Genomic DNA, 21,650 nt, shown 5'->3' with positions numbered 1-21,650 from the left:
AACCCATAGACCCAGTTTTTTCCAGATATTTTTCTCTTTTTGTTGAAATTCTTGGCAATGTTGTTGCTCTTTGCGAATTGAAACTCAGGCTGCATTAGCTGCCTCCGTGTTATGCCATAAAACTTAGCATCCAAGTCCTTCACATGCTCTGCTGACATCTGCTCCAGTTCAGTGCTGAATATTGGCTTCATTCTTCCGAGAGATGTTGGAACAGTGCCCTGAAAATACAACGGATTGGTGAAACTCCTATGAAATTGGACATTTAAGAGACAAAATAAAGCAGATACAAATTTTAATCAACTCTTTAAAACCTCAGGTGTGTACTTAGAGCTTTTAGGGGCAGGATTCAGACGCAGCACTTATAGATAAGTGGAACCCTTAAGTAATAAGGGATCACTTATAATTATTCACTTATAAGAGTTTACATTTCATAGATAACACTTAACCCCTCAGCGCCGACCTCTATACGTGGTATAGACACTCGTTTCTTCCGTAGCCGGCGACCTCTATACGTCGTATACACCCATACATGGTTTCGCATTTACGGCTATAGCGCGAAGAGTTTCGGAGTTATGGATATGCAAATTGTTTTGTTTCCAAGAAGACATTTTCGGGTTTATCAGTGTTGTAAATAAGAATTGATAATCGTTAAAATGTAGTTGTTTTTGCAAGGATAAATATTTGTCAAGTAAGTCTGAGCACTAATATCTGCTTTTATAAAGTCTGTTTGCTTCATTCTTTCCCACAGAATGAAATAAAGAAATGATGATCTAAAAAGTTTGTCTTTTCGCGTGTTGTTCTTTGCTCTAATTTTACATTAAGACTGCGGTTTATTTATTATATTTGTCTTTATTTCTCAGCTTGTAATATTTTCGTAACTTTCCACGAGCGCTCTGTTTAGGCCTCAGTTAGTCCTGCTTTCTGTCATACGATACGAGAGCCAGTTGTGCAGGGTATATGTCTCGTTTGAAAGACAATATCTCGACCTTTTATCTGAAATATGTATCGAGTTGGTTTGTTTCGTCATAAATGTTATTCCCCTTATTCAGTTTCGTCCTGCTGCTTTCAGTCTCGCTGCAGCTCCATCCGTCCATGTGATGCGCCACACTCAATGGCTAGCTCCAGCGTGGTTTGACTGACAGTAACGTGCTTTAAATATTGTATAATTCAGATGAAAGTTTAATCGGAAGTAGTAGTGACAGTATTAGCAGCAGTGATAACGAAATAAATGATGCGGCTCTGGTGGATGGAGTGGTATTTGATGAGAGTGACGATGAGGAGCAACCAGTACTTGGAAATTTCGTGTAGGAGACTATGGATAATTATACAGGTCAAAGGGAAGTTTTCAAAAGTGAATTCTGATTTCTAAATTCTCTAATAATATTCAGACAAGTCACATGGACAAACATTGAGCAGTTATTTTATCGAGTTCAGTTGATAGAAGGTTTGTTTACAAAATACGCTCACTCGGGCGGGGAACGAAATATTCAAGGCCTGCGTGCATCAGATAATATAGTTCTAAGGTTGCAGGAAAGACATTTTATCAGGAAATAATCACTGAAGAGTGAGAAATCCAAACCTCAGAGACGTATCGCGTGTTCAAAACACGGCAAAAAGAAGCCTTCGGTGTACTGCTGCCAGGAGTGTGACCGAGGTCTCTGTCTCGAGGAGTGCTTCGAAAACTATTACACAAAACTAAATTACTAAGGAAATATGAAACAATTATGTAATTATCTGCATGTACATATTTCTATCATAAGGAATTCCAAATTTCGTGAATATCGGGCTACTCTTACACTTGTAGTAATGCTTTAAGTGAATCAGTGTCGTTCAGTCGCTTGTAGTTGAAATCTCATCCGGCCGCGGGGTAGGAAGCTCTTTAAATGGCTGCGACACTGAGGGGTTAAAGAGCACACACATTGATTCAGTAAGTATTCACTGGAAATGTGGCAATTCTGTATATTATGCACATGCTTCCTGGATCGTATAGTTCTGGCTGCCAAATAGTGGGATGATCTATTTTATTTTGTTTATCGAAGGACATCGCGCAACTTTTGTTGCCATTTTTTGTGGTGAGAAGATAGTCTATATTGTATTTGGTTATCAGAATGCCTAAAAGATAACAATACAGCGAGCTGAGATGGCACCTGCAAGAACTTGTGTCGAAGTACATGCACATAATATAAAACAAGCAGACTGACACATTTTCTCAGCAGAATATGAATGACTTGGGGAAAACGTGTTGTGGGTAATGCAAACTACAAAAATGTCAGAGTCCAATTTTCTTCTTAACCCGTAGAGTGGTGCTCGCTTCAGGCGACACGGCCGGAGCAAGCCTGTTGGTGGGCGCACATCATGTGAAGTGCGGAAAGTCTTTACTTTTTATATCTGTTACAAAACAAGCGGTAGGTTTGAAACTTTCTCCGTATGTTCAGAGAAATTTGTTCACCTTCATGTATCTAAGCAGTTCTTGTTTTAATTCTACATGTAGCATTTCATATTTGTTGTGAACATGTCCAAAAGAATTGTAGATCTTCCGAGTGATGATATACAGGATATTCTCGAACTCAGTGAGGAAGATAGTTGGAGTGATTCTAATTTAGATAGTGATGGTGAAACTATCCCACTATTAGATGATCCAGGCACGAGTGCTTCCGTCGGAGTAGGCCTGCTGCCTAGATGCCGTGGACAGGTGTCGAGTTCGAGCTCCGATAAGAGTAGCGAGTCAGAAAGTGAGAGCGATTTGCTTCCTACTCTGCCTAGTGACTGGGATGTAAGGGGATGTAGGAGAGCCCGATTTCCAGCTACATAGCAAAGTGGAATTCAGGGCGAACATTTTAATAAAAAAGAACCAGACAAAATATGAGCATTTCATTGACCATGAACTGTGGGAACTTATTGCACAGCAAATTAATCTGTACGCTCAGCAGTCAATACAAGCTAGTATAGGAACAGCTAAAATGAAAAGAAGCAAGGAGAGGGATTGGGTTCCTATTAACAAGGAAGAAATAAAACTTTTATTTGGGATCTTTTTTCTTCAGAGTATAATTCAAAAGCCAAAGCTATCTCATTATTTTTGATGTAATAGATTGTTTGCTGCGTCCGTGTTTTACGAGACCCTGTCCAAGAAACGTTTTTCCTTCTCCTGAAATGTTTAACATTTCTCAGATAACGAGGCTTACGATCGGCAAGTATCCCCGAAACTCTGCAAAGTGAAGCCACTTTTAGACATTCTTGTATCAAAATTTAAAATTTCTTATTTGCCAGATGGTCGTCTATCAATTGACTAAATTTTACTCCTTTGGAAAGGTTGCTTGGGGTAGAAAATGTACATTCCGAAGAAGCTCGCTTCCGGATGGAATCTTGAAAATTGTGTGAGGCTAAAACAGGATGTGTGTGGAATATCCTGTAGTACACAGGCAAGGAAACTGAGCTAGTAAATGAGGTTTGTGGGGTAAATATTTCTCAGTATACCAAGCCCTCGAAAGTTGTTTGCTCTAGCCGAACCTCTTCTAAATAAGGGATACCTCGTAGCTCTAGATTATTATTATTATTATTATTATTATTATTATTATTATTATTATTATTATTATTATTATTATTGTACCGGGCGGTACACCTCTACTCTGTTTATTTAAAAGTTGTGCCAGTTGAAACTCCTCTTCTGGAGGAAGGTTGAACCTTATCTATTCTATTAATTCTCTACTTTCTCAGAAGATGTCACCACGTGGAAAATTTTGAGTTTTTGAACTGTGTCACTTTTGATGTGTTTTTGTTTCGCTTGAAGTAAGAAGTGTGAACTTTCTCTTCTAGAGGACACTACTGAAGATCAACAATAGTGCGACCTAGTGCGGAGTCAAAGAACTATTTTGTTGGAGAAAATTTTATTTCAAAAGTTTGTTTCTTGTTAAATTTCTTTCTGTTATTGTTTAAGTTGGCTGTATACCCCTCTTGTTCCCCTTGTTTTGGATCTAGCCAACCCCGAATTTCCTTAATTAATTTTCCACCAATTATGTGTTTCTTTTTCCTCTATGTAGGGGTTTCTTTTCCCTAGCCAATAAAGATTTTGTGGGAGGGTGTTTTCTTTCCCCTAACGCCTAGAATCTTCCGCGAGAGGATATAAACTGCTGATTTTGGGGTCTCCGGGCCACTTCTGTTCCATCTTTCAGTGTATTAAGTACATAGCAGGAGGCGGGAAGCGCCTCTTTCTTCTTCAGCCGTTCAACACCAGGTAATGGCCTATTAATAACTTCTTTTCTTGCTAGGTCGGCAGTTTAACACTCGCGGCGGGTTCGAAGCATTTCCATCATGTAACCTTTTTCCTAAAATGTAATTACTCTTTTCATCTTTTTCTTGTAAAGCTACATATTGGGATAGAGAGTGCTAACCCTCTCGAGCTCCCACTCACATTTGTTTTGAGGTGAACTTATTTTCTCAAACTATTCTTCGTTTATGTAATGTAAAGTGTTCTTCTCTAAGTCACCTCTGTAGTATGGGATTAGCCCTTGCGTTAGTGGCCCAGAGCCAGATTAGGTTTTAAAAACAAGGTGTATTAGGAGTGCAAGTTCGCCTCCTCTCAAATTGTTATTTTAGAGGTCATGTAATCAACCTTCTTTTCATGTAATAGACCTCCGTAGTTTGGGTATTTTACCCCTGTAAATACGTCCTTAGAGGACAGCTTGAAGGTAGAGTTTGGTGTGGCCTTGTGATAGGCTTACAATTTTGAGAGCGGATCGCGCTTTGAAATTTGTTTCTGTATGCCTCGTGCAGGCTTTATGTGTAATGTTTGGAGCCAGTGCTCCTGGGAATGAATGGGGTTTTCTGCCCCTTGGCTAAAATTTTCTTTGGGAGTAAGGCGGGGCTGATTGCCCAAGAGTTATGAAGTAAGGGCACTGAGCCCGAACCCAGTAATCTTGTACCTACATTTTTGCTACTCTGTACCTGTTATGATTGTTATCTCTTGTTTTTGAAAAGAAAATATAACCTAGTTAAATTTTAAATTAATTGTACATTGCACGTTAATTTCGTAGCTTGAAACCCATTCACACCCGCACCTTCTTTCACCTCTACCTACCACGGATATCTCCGTAACAATTATTATTATTATTATTATTATTATTATTATTATTATTATTATTATTATTATTATTATTATTATTATTATAGTAGCCTGGAACTGTTCGATCAGCTCACTGAGTTTCAGACAGACGCTGCCGGTACTGTAAAATCTAACAGAAAAAACTTTCCGAAGGACGTCATGAGGAAAAAGTTGAAAAAAAGGGGAGATGGATTTTGCCTATAGAAACAAACTCGTGGCCATGAAGTGGAAAGACAAGAGAGATGTCTGCATGCTGAGTAGTATTCATGATGCCGAAATGCGCACTGTTCTAAAAAAGAAAGGAGAAACCAAAGAGATGCTGGTCGTATGTATTGAGTACAATGACTCAATGGGAGGGGTGGACTTGCTGTACCAATGTATTGTGCCATACAGTACGGCGAGAAAAAGAATGAAGAAGTATTACCACAACATTTTTAGACACCTACTGGACATAAGTGTTCAATGCTTTCGTGATATACAAGAAACACGGCGGTAAATTCACTCAGCTGGGGTTTCGTATTCAAATTGTGCAGAAACCATTTCAAAAGTAAGCGAACGCTACCCCTAACGCAGCCTTGTGACTGCACGCAAATAAGAGATGCCTTGTTTGCGTGGCGAAAAGCCAGCGGCGGGACACTCTATATTGCCCCTCTCCTTGCTTCAGGCTATACCATACAGCTGAGGTATCAGCATTGCACATATGCCAGAGAGTCTCAGGTTTCATGCTCAGGGAAGTTGAGAAGCTCGTAGTCTACACTCAGTGACCGCTGTACAATCTTGTGCCGGCAACTATCAGTGACCATCCTGAAATAGATCTTTCAATATTTTCTTCAGTCATTTGTTATAGCTATTGAGTGTAAATAATTAGTGCAAATAGTGTTGAACAGTGTAGTGTAATTTTGTGTAATGTGGTGACAAAATTGTGACGAATGAACTCGTGGATTACTCGCTGCCCTCTTAAATGGCAAGTTACAGGCCTATGTGGCGAGTACATTTTTCTATTTTATTTCAGGAAAATGTCATATTTGAGTGAATGTCTATTATTTGGAGTATTTGATAATTTTTCATTTGTGTGTTGGGCATTTCAACGATGAATTAATTAAGCAACAAAAATAATACTCCAGATCGGAGTAAGTATGAAATGGCACATGTGCAAATTTTGCACTGACACTGGATGATTTGAAAAATCATTTTAATTGTAAATAATAATGCAATTTACAATGCAACATATAATTTTATGCTAAGTTTAACATAATATGTTATTTAAGCGGGTGTGGGTTGGCAAAAACGATTTCTTTTTTAACCCCCTACTGCATTAATTATTTTTCGTTTCCGTTTGGTGAAGACAATTTCAAGCTTTAATGTTCAGCATACGCTCAGTTGTTTAGATATACCAGCAATTCTTAACTGGGCCTAATAGCTTAACACTCGTATGTGATGTGAATTGCCATATTGGAATATAAATATATATATATATATATATACACACACACGAGTTTTCATGATTTTACGCTAAGCTTTTAACATTCAAAGACCGAACATTACTGCCTACTGGCCATGGGTACGTATTGCTAGGCGCAAGTATACTTGCACGACCGTAGGTCGGTAATGTCTTTGAGGTTGAGCCAGAGGTACTCCTGAAGCCTGTGGTAATGTGATGGCGAGGGCCCACGTAAAGTAAACGGTGGTTTGTTCGCGTGGATGTTGATGGGGTGGAAGGAGTACCTTTGGCTGTTTTGTCTTATGTTATGTAAAAAAAAACCTGGGATATATGTTTAATTGACTGTACAGTTGAAGGTGTGCCGTAAAACTACCTCTGTCTATAATATTTATCCATTTACACAGGTGAAAAGTTATTTGTTGCCTAATGGCAATAGTATGCAGTAGAGGGTTAAAGAACAATTTTACTGAAAATGATTCCCCACTACGCAGGAATTTCTCTTTTATGACCTCCCCACTTGGCGGTTTAATATAGTATGTTTATAGTTATCCAGGTATACAAATGTTCCTCCAAATGTAAAATATCTAACCTTACAACACTTATAATCATTTGACAAATATATTCACAGTCCTTACGTTGTAATAGGCCTAGTTACTTCCCCAGTAAATTTGAAATACAGTACAGTAGTATGATTTGATGTGCGATGCCATTATTTCAGTAACTTCTGATATAATCTGACAAACAACTGGTTGACTAACCGGATATAATTAGCACAAACCAACCTTAAAATAAATGGTGGTACTGCAACATGGTAAGTCAGTATTGTTCTTTACTATCCTATGGGCCTAGAGTCTTGATAACTTGTAACATGTTTCCAATTAATTAAGCAAAATAATGATAATATCCTAAATTAAGAAGTGGCATAAAATCTCAAAACACCTTCATTATTGGTGACAATAGTGAGTCCTCTAAAGGTTATGTTCACTCTCTCAACCGAAGGAACAAGAATATTCACACCTGTCACGTTACCAAAACGAAACCTTCTTTAAATTGTTGGTCACGACACATTTCGACAGAATTTTCCATCTTTTCTATGTGCACGGAAAGCATTCTGTGAATGAAATGCAACATACTCAGCAAAATCATTATCCTCCATCTCCCTGAAACATAAGTGAGTTACTTAAGTGTGTGTAAGAGGTCCACTTATAGCAATAAGTGGGACACTTAAGTAGGTATAGGAATGAAACCTGTCTTATAAGGGACACTTATTTTTAAGTGCTGTGTATGAATTCAGCCCTAGGTCTTTTCCATAATGTTGATTAATTCACTCCAAATGATTCAGCTATTTTTCTTTCAGTCTCCCCGTTCTCTAGTCTTTCCCAGCAATCATTCAAAACAGCTTCGGTAAAAATAAGCTTTCAGTTTGACTTTCTCTTATAATAAGACATTTTAATCCTGAAAAATAAAATGTTAAAATATAAGACGAAGCTTAAACAAGTTGTCCCTTAAGAGCGCGCACTGACATCCTACAAGAGCACGCGCGCCCTCTTGCAGGACAACCCACTGCGCGCTCTTAAGGGCTCGGTAGTAGTTTCATGTTTTACTCGCTAGATAGCAGCAGCATGCAGGGCAGAGCGTTGCACTGTGTCAGTAACAAAGGTAATGAACTCTTCCCTCTTATAACACAAAAGATAAACATATCGAAATGTTCCAGGGGTGTGCAAATACTAACACACGTCTTCAGAATATTATACAAAACTGAGTGAAAACAGATTCTTACTTGCAACTAGAACAGTAGAAATCACAAGGCTTCAGTGATACAGTACATGAACAACAGCTACACACAGTCGACTGAATACCGCATGATCGATATCTTACAGTGCTGCCAACTTCAGAATTTTGAACTGCGCACACTTTTGAGACCGCGCGCTCTTAAAGGAACTTACCCATCCCTCCAGAAATTTCAGTCCCATCAACGCTAAATCCTCGATCGCGCGTTTTTCAAGAAATTGTATCTCGCAAAAGGACGGCTATGGCATACTTGCGGATCTTGGTGTTAACGTCCCATCATTGCAGTAATTCGAGGAATTAGGCCTACCATACTGGGAAAGTGATTGGCGGTGAACTTGTATAAGGGATCATCTTAGTATCGCGTTCGGGTGATAGTGTTTAGAGAATTCTCGGAAATCATAAAGCAGAGAGTGTCCACAATAATCGGAAGGAGACAGAGCGCATTTCGACAGCTCTACTTGAACTATAATCTATCAGCTTCATGGTCCGTATTGATAGTTTGCGCACACAAGTATGAAGGATGAGAGTTCTCCACATAATATCAATATTTTACAAAGTGTCTAAAATTACATTAAAAGACAGTACCAGTTTTGACCTGTTAAATAGGTCATCGTCAGCTGTTGATGAACCTGTTTATTCAGTAGCGACTGTACAGAATAAAACATAAACATATCAGATGTAAGGCTTTTCAGGCATTTGCTCTATTAACCAGCGTTTCATCTTAGGTCTGACACTAGACTCGTCAGTGGGATGTGTTAGACCCTACCCACTGACGCTGGGTGTATGCAGGTGAGCTTATCAGAAGCCTATATATGAGGCACAGTCTGATAACTGCATATGGGAGATAAATCTCCACAATGGAATTATTGCCCGCCTAGCAATTCCGAATGGAAAATTCTAAATTGCCATGGAGGGAATTAGATATTTTTCACCAATAGAGCATGTCAAAAACATATCAGATGTAAGGCTTTTCAGGCATAAGAAAAGGAGAAGAGTGGTGGAGAGACAGGCAGCAATGGAGATCTTTGATTCACAACCCAACCCGGGAAGCTGGAAACGGGAAATGATGATGATACTACCATGTTTCCTTACCTGCTGGCCAACAATCTGATATTAGAATTTTTTGAGAGCAGTGGGGTTCTAAACCGTCTAAGCTGGGCACGATATAAGATTGAACTTGAAGCCTTGCAACCACAGCCATCACGTGTGCTCCAGGTCTTTTCACTAAACAGTAGATATCATGGCCATCAGTGTATTGTTTTTGTAATCCACGCCAGGTAAATTACTTTATCTTAAAATGAGAACCTTACTGATATATTCCTAGTCCAAAGAAACCTCTAGTCTGTGATTTTCATCAAAATCTTTAGGGACATTTCCAAGAAAGCTAGTATTTATATACAAAAATTGCTCGTTTAATAGTATGTGATAATGCGCTGAAAGGGTAGCCTTCCAGAGTTAATTGTTGAAGGCAAGGTCCAAGGAACAAGACTACCAGGACAACCAGGACAAGTACTACTCAATGGATTGATTTGGTGAATGGTCCTTTATAGAGTTGAGTAACCATACTGGAGGCTTTACATAGAAAAGAATGGAATATGGTTCATCAGCTAGCTGACTGACTTATGATAGTCATGATGACTCAGCCAGGAGCAAAAAATAATTATATGAAGAGGCTTTTTGGCAGAGTACACATCCAGTTCACTCACAGGCATGGGGATTTCAGTGCCTTTCTTGACTAGGGTATCTGCAGACTTATTACCCTTGGCTCCTACATGGACACGAATCCGTTAGAGTACTATAGTTTTCGGGAGAAAAATCGGGTATTTCTGAGATTGTCAATTACTCTGAAGTCATGATGTTGGTAAAAAGTCATATGCATGGGGTTTGCATTTCACATAAACAGCTGGGTTTATACTGTATGATCTCCATATCAACAGTCGCATGATATTCAGCTCGTAGTTGGGCAAGGTATATTCATGGTTTATCCCTAAGGTATTTACTGTTGATAAGAAGGGAACGTGCCATTATTAAAGGATTTGTTTGTGGACTTAGTTTTAAATCTAGGGTGCTACATTAAATTGTTTATTTCACAGGTGGTATAATTAAAGCAATTTTTCTGTTTCAGCTGTTTTCTGCACAGAACCTTTCCGCATTCCATTTGCTGGTAAAGTTGAGATATGCTGCTTCGATAAGACAGGGACGTTGACTAGTGATAACCTAGTAGTGGAAGGAATTGCTGGTCTAGAGTAAGTCGAGAATTTTTACGTTTGGTATCAAGTTTGAATAAACTTGAAATAGTCTTTTATGTTGCATTTACTTTGTTTGGTTGCAGTCGGCGGACTGGTGTCATTCCTCTATCTGATGCGCCTCTGGAGAGCGTACAGGTGTTAGCAACGTGCCACGCGTTGGCACAGCTAGATGATGGCTTGGTTGGTGATCCCCTAGAGAAAGCCACACTCACGGCTGTAGATTGGAATCTCACCAAAGGTACATTGCTTCCATATATTTCATTAATCCTATTTGTATGTGTATTCGTGTATAGTCTTTTTCCATAGAAACGCACAAAGTTCAAGGCTGGAAACTAAAGAGGAAGTTTGGAGTACTCATAATAGCCAAGTGACATCACTGACCTCTCATCAGGATGACAGTGGTTTGAATCATAGCTAATGCGTGTGAGATTTTTCAAAATGATTATATTTTCCCCGTGATTTGGGGTCTCGTTATAATTCTTGTCTCACCCACCAAGTAAAACTGAAGACTGGAGCACAAAATCTAAAGGTAAACTGTTGTTCCAAAAGCACTGCTAAATGGTGCAGAGAAACATCTGGAGCCACAAATAGGTGAATATCAAGGCGGTTTCAGAAAGGGCAGAGGAATAAGAAATGCATGCTCACATTTGCGGACTTAAAGAAGGCCTGCGAATTGGTAGATCAAGAAACAATGCTCCAAATCCTAGAAGACCAGACCCAGCATCCAAGATCTTGTTTCCAATTGTATACTTGACATAGTGATTAGTGTGTGCTGCCAAAAAATGCAAGGAATAGGTGATACATGAACAGTATACAAGAACAAAGGAATTGAAGTCAACTGCGTGGGCTTCGCAGATGATATTGTGTTACTATCAGAGTCATCGGAAGAGGCACATAACCAGATTTTCCAGCTCCAGGAACCAACTAGTGAGGCAGGCTTATGAATCTCCTTCAAACAAGAAACTGTACCTGACCAACATCAAAACAGTATCTGTACGGTTGACCGTAGAGGTGGTTGAAAAAAATTTCACCAACAAAATAATAGCCAACAGGGTTGGAGAGGTGATGGAATACAATTTCTAATCACTAGATAGTGAGCTAAAAGCCTAGGTTAAATTCCAAACCTCTCACAGAGCTTATATTGAGTGAGGGCATATACCGCTGCTAATGGTTATTGGTCCATCAGACACGGACGTACTGCCTTGAGCAAACCCCTTGGTGCTATTCAACAGGAATAGGCTATGTGCCAGCACTAGATTTCACCCTCTCCCTTCCTTTTGTCATATTATGACATTCATTTCATCTTGGTAACTTCTCCGATGAAGTTGACGTCAGGAGGGGCATCCGGTCGTAAAAACTCGCAACAAGATTCATCTCTCTTCATGCCTGACCCCGTAGAGAAACGAGATAAGGGTTGGACATACATATGTACATACATACCGTACTCATACAATCATTACATCCCAATTTGGTGAAGAAGAATAAGAAACCGTTGTTGTTGTTGTTGCTGTTGATGTACATACTTGGACCTCTTGCTCCAGATGATGTCCTTGGTATCATCGAGTGCATTTGATATACTGCACTTCTTGAAACTCTGTTATAAATTCTGGTGTAATCATGCGCTACGTAGTCTCTATGCACTTACATATTAGCTCCAAGTCAGGTCTCTTGAATTTTCCGGTCGGCATGCATGTGTGGTTGTTACCTGCCATCTATTTGGTGTGCAACTGTTTCAGGTGTTCTTCAAAGGCTTACTAGTACACGCATCAACTGGTTCAAGTACAGATGTGAGTCTTCCAGGTATGATCACTTGGTCTGTGTTCCCTCGTTGCAAGCACGCTTTCACTCCATACTTAATGTGCCCGCAAAAATGGCCCCATTACAATCATGCTATTGAAGTTCACTGATATTCAGTGATGCATTCGAGGCTATAAGGGGATATATGCTGTTTATGCCCGCTGCTTAACTCCACCCATTAGGTTATGCCTTCTTACGTTTTTGTTTCTTATAATCAGTGATGGCTTGATGTTCAGTGGTAAGTTGAAACCAGTATTGTATTGATCTGATATATTATTAGCCGTAGTCAGTCATTGTTTGAAATGGCTCATTCTTCACACCTAGATTGGTCTATATTGAAGTGACAATGAACTAGCCTCTCACCCAGCTTCTAGAAAACATTAAAACATTTTTTGACTTTATTCATTCAGAATTCTGTATAGTGCAGAAGGTCAGCAGCAAACTCAGAAACTTAACATACTAGATGGACTCTCTCCTACTTTACTTGCATACTTACTCGGTCCTCTTCTACCTTGCAGTGTAGAGGTTTTCCAGAGGGTCCTCCAGCGGGTTCTGTCTCGGGCCAGCTCCTTCACTTTCCTCCATTCCCCACCCCTGGCTTCGACAGCTGCCTTTACATCTTCTTCCCACATTCTTCTGGGTTTGCCGCACGGTCTAGCTCCTTGCATTCTGGCGTCGAAAGCTTGTTTAGCCATTCTGTTATCCTCCATTCTTTGGACATGTCCAAACCATCGTAGTTGGCTCTGTTCAATTTTCTCGAGAACAGGTGAGACGTCAAGACTGGTTTTGATGGTCTGATTCCTGATTCTGTCCCTTCTCGTTTTCCCTTCAATTTTGCGGAGAAATCGCATTTCTGATGCCTGAATTCTACTCCGGTGTTTGCTGGTCAATGCCCAGGTTTCACAGCCATAGAGCAAGGTTGGCAGATATATCACTTTGTACACATGGAATTTCGTGGATTTGGACACAGAAGGGTTGTTAAAAAAATTTCTCTTCAGTGCATTGAAATTGAAATTGCCAGCTCGTCCCTGTACATTCCAGGTTGCCATGTTCATAGTCCTTTTTCCTCGTTTGGTCATCAACAGTTTAATCAATCCGGTGTCCCCTCTGTAATTTCTTTTAATAATTGTTTCTCGGATACTTGGGTTATCAGCCCTAGTTCCAAAGCCTTGTGGGAAGGGCTGCCTCCCTCATAGCCCTCGGCCTGCTAGATTTTCTGTCAGGGTTTCTTCCCTTAGCCTTTGAGGTATCTCCCACTCTGCAAGGCAGCAAGTTTTGCCTCGGTCCGGGACTGCTTATTCGGGTTTCCCCTTATTCTCAGCTAACCCCCGCATCTGAAGGCCATTTGCTATCCGCCACCTGCGATCCGCCCGGTAGCTGAGGCTCGCCCCGGGTGGACTCTCTCCTAATTTTCTAAAATTCCTGGATTTCATTATAGAACATCTGAAGAAACCTCCAACAAATGTTTAGTCTCATTGTCAGACACAACAAAAACGTTAATAAATGATGGCCTCTTGAAGTGACTACTACTTGAGGCAGTCTATTCCAAAACTTGTCGTGTCCACCATAAGTGATTTTAAATAAAAGGCCAAAAACATTTAATTCTGGTAATATAATTCTCGCTTATTTAATTGTAATATTATGTGATCAAGGTCAAAGAGTTGTAATATTGAGGAAATAAAATTAGTAGAACAATTCAAGTTAGTAGACAGCAAAGGTCCACTTTTTCCTGGAACTTATTTTAAAAATAAGTAACAAGGAAAATTGTGAGTTTATTGGTATAATAAAGCACACTAGTCCACTAACACACTTTTCTCCTATCAGTATAATGATATTCACTGATCTGTTAAGCACTCCAATGAGATTTATCACATTTACATCCTATCAGTAGACGCTCGGTACTTGGACCCCTTGTTCTCAGCCTTGGGATGTTGCTCGACGTTGAAGCTCTTAGTCGGGTATTCCGTATTCTGAGAAGAAAGTTGTTAAATAATTAACTAATGAAGACAAAATTAAAATACTTCAAGTTACACAATTGTCTCCAGCAGAAATGTGTTAATAAGGTAGGATTCCTGGTAGACGACGAACTCTATGGATGAAGAACCTCGTAGACTGGTATGGGTTGGACATGATGGCTCTCTTCCCTGTTGCTGCATCCAAATTCAAGATCGCCATGTTGACCGCCAACCTTTGCTAGAACAGTGGTAGCGCTTAGAGGCGCGCGGCTGTGAGCTTGCATCCGGGAGATAGTAGGTTCGAATCCCACTATCGGCAGCCCTGAAGATGGTTTTCCGTGGTTTCCCATTTTCACACCAGGCAAATGCTGGGGCTGTAACTTAATTAAGGCCACGGCCGCTTCCTTCCAACTCCTAGGCCTTTCCCATCCCATCGTCGCCATAAGACCTATCTGTGTCGGTGCGACGTAAAGCCCCTAGCAAAAAAAAAAAAAAACTGACCTGGAGGATACAGACCTAACCTAATGACACGACGTAATGAATTATTCCGTTATTCAATTATTTACGAAAAATAATATGAAGTACGCGCTTTATATCTATGGATACTAACTTCATTTTAGCACAATACAAAGAACACACTTTTACAATAAATCCTTAAATTAGTCAACAAATGTCAGTGAGAGGGTTGGCACTAGTTTCTCTTGGTAAGATTCGGTATGTTTGGTTTGATATTTGACAGAGCACAGAGGAGATCACTTGCAACATCTAGCCGACAGCGTTGCTTTGTTTTTATTTTTATGACACTCAGCGTTGAAAATCCTGACTCGCATAAATATGTCCTTGAAAATGGGATAATGGCACGCAGTGCTTCTTGGGCCATTTCAGGATACACTGCAATACAGTTTACCCAAACGTCGGCCAGTCCTAATATTTATATATATATTTTTATAGTAATCATCTTTTAGCTTTGAATCACACTTCAAATCTATGGCTCTTCTTGAAGTTGTGCTGGCAATGCTTCAATATCAATGGCAAACGGACTTCTTGTTAACATCCAGGACCATTCATCTGACGAGGTATCAGGAAAGTAGAAATTGAATATTGTTGTGCCAGGGAATCCAAATGTGACTGAATTTGCACCTTAAGTTTATTACGATCATGTTCATTTTCCGGCAAAATTTCATTGGAGGTGGTGAAAGGATGAGAAGTTGTTCAACTGAAGCCGCGTTTCCATAACTGTATATTTTCCAGGAAAGCTCTGATGGCATCATAAGCAAGCATAATATTGAAGTTTTTGCCTTGGAGCTTTAAGTTCGAACTTTTCAATGCTTCAAAAAATCGCAAAGATTTGCCAATGAGACGATAAAATTGGCATCAGTAAACACTTCATACAGACCGTTCTTACCTCCACCAAGAAGAAAAATTTCAAATTCAGACTTTAATTCAAACAGCCGAGCCAACATGTTCCCTTTTGATAGCCAGCAAAAAGGAGAGTTTTGTGATCGGCTTGAAGGTCAACACAAAGTGCTTCAAACAATCTTGTCTGTAAAGAACTTTTCTTCAAAGAGTTCACAATTCTTATAGCGACTTTTAGAGTGTTACGAATTAAAATCTTGGGGCAAGGTTTTGGCCGCCAAAGCCTGCCTGTGAATTATACAGTGGGTTCCCATGATGTTTGGGTTTTTATCTTTCGCCAATTTGAGAAACCCAGAACGTGACCCAATCATAGTAGGTGCACCATCCGTACATACACCCACTGCATTTTCCCAGGAAATTCCATGTTCTTGGAAATACTATCGATGGCAGAAAACACATCACAAGCTTTCGAAGTTGTTTTCAAACATTGGTAGAACAACATTTCTTCTCTTAAAATTCCATTGTCGACAAATCGACAATATACAATCAGTTCATCACAATGAATTGAAAACACTGGAGATGCTTTCACCTCCAAAACTTGCATTTTAATGTCTTCTGATAGTTCTTGAAGTCTGCACTTCACTGTGTTATCAAAAAGATAAATTTTAGACAATTTCTGAGGACTCCCTTCATCCAAAACTATACAGTGAAACCTCGATTCTCCGTTTTTCGAGGGACCGTGAAAATAAAACGTACAACACGGGAAAACGGAAAATCCGGGAATGAATGAAAACTATCAATTTGGCTAAACATCACAAAAATGAATTATGTATAATTATAATCTTACAAAAACTCCTAAACCAAACCAAACTACAGCCCCAGTAAGACTTTGCCTGCCAAGCGACCGCTGCTCAACCCGAAGGCCTGCAGATTACGAGGGGCGCATCATCAGTGCGACGAATCCTCTCGGCCGATATTCCTGGCTCTGTAGATCGGGGTCGCCATCTCACCATTAGATACGGTAGCTCCACAATTAAAGGTAATCACGTAGGCTAAGTGGACCTGGAACCAGACTTATATCCAGGTAAAATTGCCTGACCTGGTCGCAATCGAACCCGGGCCCTCTGGATGAGAGCCGGGCATGTTAGACCGCGAACCGCATTAATGACCGATACGCGAGTTCAAAATCTCGATACTTTATATTCAATTTTACAGGGGAATCTTCGTCAGTTTCCCGTGAAAACTTCTTTCAGTTCAGCAACTTTGATTACGCTAGCCAAACTCTTCGAAAAATCTAACAACGCCAAGCCAAACGACAATCGACCACAAGTAGCTTTTAATTCTCTCATCTAATAAAATAAAGCATATTAGATACAAAAACACCCAAAATGATGGCGAAATCCGTTCATTTCTTAATCTTTCATTGTAATTTGGTCTCCGGTATACTGTTCGTAGTCAGTTTCTGGAAATCTCGTACCGGGCAAATTAGGCCTACATCGACTTTTAAAGGTTATGTTGAACTCGAAAACATGGTTTCGAATGTAAGTATCGATTCTTAAAAGTTCTCGAATACATTATATTCAATTCTGCGCGTCACAAAATCCAATCAAATTGGAAAGATAAAAGAAATATTAAAACTTCAGAAATTACGGTTATTCGTGACCTTGAGGTCATCTGGAAAGTGCGCTCGCTGCACATGTCAGTACGAGTTTGAAATGATACCAATCATTTAAAATGTAACGTGCGCAAGTAAAACGACTGCGGTTTTTGGTATTTTAACACGAAAACGTAAAATTCCCAGTCTTACATTAGTAACAGTAATAGGCAATCCCAAGACCTCCCATGGCTTTCTTTTTTTTTTAAAGTAAGGTGCAACATCTGTTTTCGTCTCGCTAACATAATCATGTACGATAATATAAAAAATACTGAATTTGTGTTAAGGAGCAGTTTCGATTCCTGCCTGAAAGCTCACTTACGTCTGCAGTGCCCTGAGCAAAGTGCCGAAAACCCTTTCGGCAGTACGATCGAAAAAATGTAAATAAGAAAACATCTAACCCTGGACATAATATGGACGTTTTATAAATGCGAACATTTGACGAAACTCGTTCCGTCTTCACGCAGAGCTGTAGAAATGCGCCGTGTCTTCTAGCAATTGCTGTGGCCACTCTCTGCCCTATGATTTTCCGAGATTCTCTAAACAATACCACCCGAATGCAATGCTAAGATGGTCCCTTATGCAAGTTCATCGCCGAACGCCAAGATCCATAAATATGCCATAGCCGTCCTTTCGTGAGATACAGTTTATTAAAAAAAGATTGATCGAGGATTTAGCGTTGATGGGACTGGAATTTCTGGACGGTTGATCCGGGAAATCGTTTCTTCGAGGAACGGATAATGCGGGACTTTTACAACGTGATTTAATTACGATGCTCTCGGGACCACGTAATTTGAACGCATATTCCGGGAAAACGTACTTTCCGGGAACGGATAATCGAGGTTCCACTGTATTTACGGCTAATAACATACATGGCTTTATTAATGTTTCCCCAAATGTATATGATTTTTTGTCTTTGGCAATCAGAATATCTAGTTCATATGATGCTTCCACTGCTTTCTCATTTTCTTGGTTAAAAGTACCCGATGAATCTAATTTCATACGTTTTAGTGAGTTGAGCTTAGTTGCAAACAATTATGTGAGTTTGTCTTTTAAGCCTGAATGCTTCGTGTTTAAATGTCTCTCCAAACGCACAGGCCTCATCGCATCGTTACGCAGAACGCAGTAGCAGATTACGCATTGAGGCTGTTGTATTCCGTTCCGTTCAACGACTGTGAAGCCATATTTAATCATTTATTTATTTAATCATATTTAATCATTGTACAGTCTCTCCTTGGACATCGTTTTCAATTTTTTTAAGTCGCTATATTAACTAACACAATTCACACAGTCGCACTGTTACAGCGAAGCATACACAACACCCACAATAAACTTGACAGACACGTCCATTGCGAAAGTATATGAGGCACAGAATCAACAGTCGAAGGGCTTGGCCACTGATGGTCTATAGGCGATGTGTTGTCATGGCCATTACTGCGCCATCTCTGATGGGACAGTTGTACTATGTAGCTCTCGCCAATTTGACTGCAAGGGAAGAATAAGAATATGTGGGGGTGGGAACAGAACATTCAAGGACGAGCTACCCACAAAATGAGTCTATATGCCGCAGAGTGAGAGGGAAGGAGGAACTTCCACTTCATTTGTTGCTTCTGAAACTCCAATATTCTTTGTTCTTCAGAGTTAATGTCGACTCCTGACTGTAGTAACTTAATGCCAGTTAAGATCTTTGGTGATAAAATGTCACTGTTTCATTAATTGCTGTGGTTAAACATTAATTAGTTGTAGCCCAAAATACCAGTAGGCCTACATAGAATTTCACGCTAGCCATGAAAGTCTTAACATCTTATATTAAATATATTTATTATAATTTAACCTACTATTGTTACCTTATCTCCTGTTGTTCTCGCCAAAGATCAATTTGATATAATACCGACATTTATACAAGTACCTCCTTCGTGTATTATATTTTGTTTATGAGAAAACCCTTGTACAGTATGTAACAATAATACTGGAAAATGAAAGCAACTACTACATCGTTGATGACTAGAAACATATCGCGTCTGGTCATAGTTTACTTTCACGCAAGTAGGTCCACAAAGTGTGCAATTAAACGCGCGTTAATTGGTCTTGTTCCCGCACCTGCTTTCAGGCTTCATTTTGCTCCTCATAACACAGCAAATTCCCTATTTCACCTCCAACCTCGCGGCTCCGCACAGGTTTGTGTCTACAGTAGGCAATTACCAGTGCTTTTGAACGATTGACTTGGCGCGACAATCACTTGGAGAGATTCGAAAAATGTTTATTACACAAAATTGTAGCTTTCGAGTTAAAAAAATGAATTTTGAAATCACATCACGCCCCCCTGAAAAAGCCCCACGCCCCCCTAGGGGGGCGCGCCCCCCAGGTTGGGAACCCCTGTGCTAGATGGCACATTGAGAAGAAGATATTTTAAAGGTGGCAAATCACAACTAAAATATTAGGATGTAACATTCATCATCTACCTCTTGCTTTTCTCCTTAGTTTTTCTCCAGGAAACTCGGTCACCCTTTTTTTCTCCCTTTACCTTCTGCAACAGGAGTTTCAGTCATCTTAGCCCTAGAACTGGCAACTGTTGAATATTCGACACTTTGGTTCCTGCTGCAGTGGCACTGTTGAATATTCGACACGTTTCTATTTCTTCTCGTAATTTCCTCATTTCTTCAACAAATGTCATGACAGTCTACTTCTTGTCGTTCTCGATAATAACAACAGCCATGAATTCAATTTCATTCATATTTACAACCTCTTTAGGTGCAGTTTCAAAGGAATAAATGAGTGCAGTTTTCAGACAATCTGCTTGAGCTCCATTTTTGTTTATAAACAAACATGCACAGACTGTGCTTTGCTATTCAATTTCATTTTATTTCGTAGTTTTCCGTTTGGTGCGAGTTACTTACTTCTGTATGTGTTATTTGATTTATTATATACATTTTTAGTACAGTGTGTGTCTGAATATGGCATCTTCATTTCATTAAAGAAAATTAGTAATGAAGTAGTGCAAAATTTGTTGGAAGATGAAAGTGATGCATTTGACTTTGAGTTACTGAAAATGAACCAGCAGATTGAGTCAGATTTGGAATGTTTATCAGTTATTTTTTTCCATCAAATATCGGAAAGTGAAAGTACTCTGCCCCCCTCTCCCACCTATACACTTTCTACTAACACTTGTTTTTAATGTTTTAATGTAAATTAAGAGATTGATTTTATGCTATTTTTACCTAAGCTACATGTAAACAGCTGATGATGATTGCTAAGCAATCGAAACATGTTCTGTGATTATTAATGTTTTTATAAATAGCTCAAGACTAAATAAAAAAGAGAAAGTATCGATTAGGTGGAACCTGTTTTTCATTTATTGATTGAATTACAATATCGATATGGTAATGAAGTGGATAGTCTGTAATAGTACCACCATGCGGAGAACATCATGGGTCGCTTTTACTTGCGCGCAGTACCACTATATTAGGTACCAAATAGGTTTTTTATTAGTAGCACACAGGAGCACTGTGCGGTCGGCTTTTGCAGTACCTGTGATTAGTACCACCATATGAGCAGGACCATGGGATGATAGCTACCATGGTACTGCCCTGCCTATGATTAGTACCGACTATGAGGAACACCACGGGATAGTGGAAGGTCCCTGTGGTTAGTACTCTTATGTGAACACCATAGGTTTGCGTTGCCTGTAAATGGCACCGCAAAGTGAGAAAAAAAAGTCTGTATTATATGTCGAAATTTCATAACCGGTGAGTAGTACCATAATGTGTGGAATACGGCGAGTCTCTGCTACTTTTGATTAGTACCGCAACATGACAAATACCATGGTTCTACTATCCTAGCGATCAGTACCGTTATGAGGGGTCGATAACTTGGATTTTGGACCCCCTTTAGACTGCAAGCATCATCGTTTCAGTCTTATGCTGTAGCAGCAGTCCATTGGTCAGTAATCCTATTGTTTTACGTCAGTTTCTGTGAATGTAAAGCATTGCGGGTGGCATCCACTGATTGTTTTAAATTCATGTCCATCCATTCATTCTTCGTTCTCACGCTTTGAATTCTGGTCAGTGGAGAAGTTTAGACATTTAATTTGTCATTCCATTTCGTCTCATTTTGTAGCAATAGGGGCCGATGACCTCGATGTTAGGCCCCTTTAAATAACAATCATCCTTTTGTTTATTAATAAGTAAAATGAATTATACACTTCTTTGCTTAATTGGAAAATGAATAGTATAAAAGTTGACAGAAAATACCAGTCTCCACACACGGAGTTGAACCCACGACCATCGAATTACCAGTCCGAGCTCTTACC

At 39.6% G+C, this 21,650-nt stretch overlaps 1 protein-coding gene across 1 annotated transcript in view; it reads left to right on the top strand.

The window, feature by feature from the left end:
* LOC136871743 (endoplasmic reticulum transmembrane helix translocase) overlaps positions 1-21,650 on the top strand; it is a 211,353-nt gene that overhangs the window by 108,893 nt on the left and 80,810 nt on the right. Inside the window, exons 9-10 of the mRNA XM_067145292.2 lie at positions 10,456-10,576; positions 10,663-10,817. Of these exons, the coding sequence (XP_067001393.2) occupies positions 10,456-10,576; positions 10,663-10,817 (276 nt within the window). The remainder of the gene's footprint in view (positions 1-10,455; positions 10,577-10,662; positions 10,818-21,650) is intronic.

The sequence above is a fragment of the Anabrus simplex genome, chromosome 4, assembly GCF_040414725.1.
Source record: "Anabrus simplex isolate iqAnaSimp1 chromosome 4, ASM4041472v1, whole genome shotgun sequence".
Classification (NCBI taxonomy): domain Eukaryota; kingdom Metazoa; phylum Arthropoda; class Insecta; order Orthoptera; family Tettigoniidae; genus Anabrus; species Anabrus simplex.
Note: the sequence above shows the minus strand (reverse complement) of the source record. Positions and strands in the feature narration are given on the sequence as shown.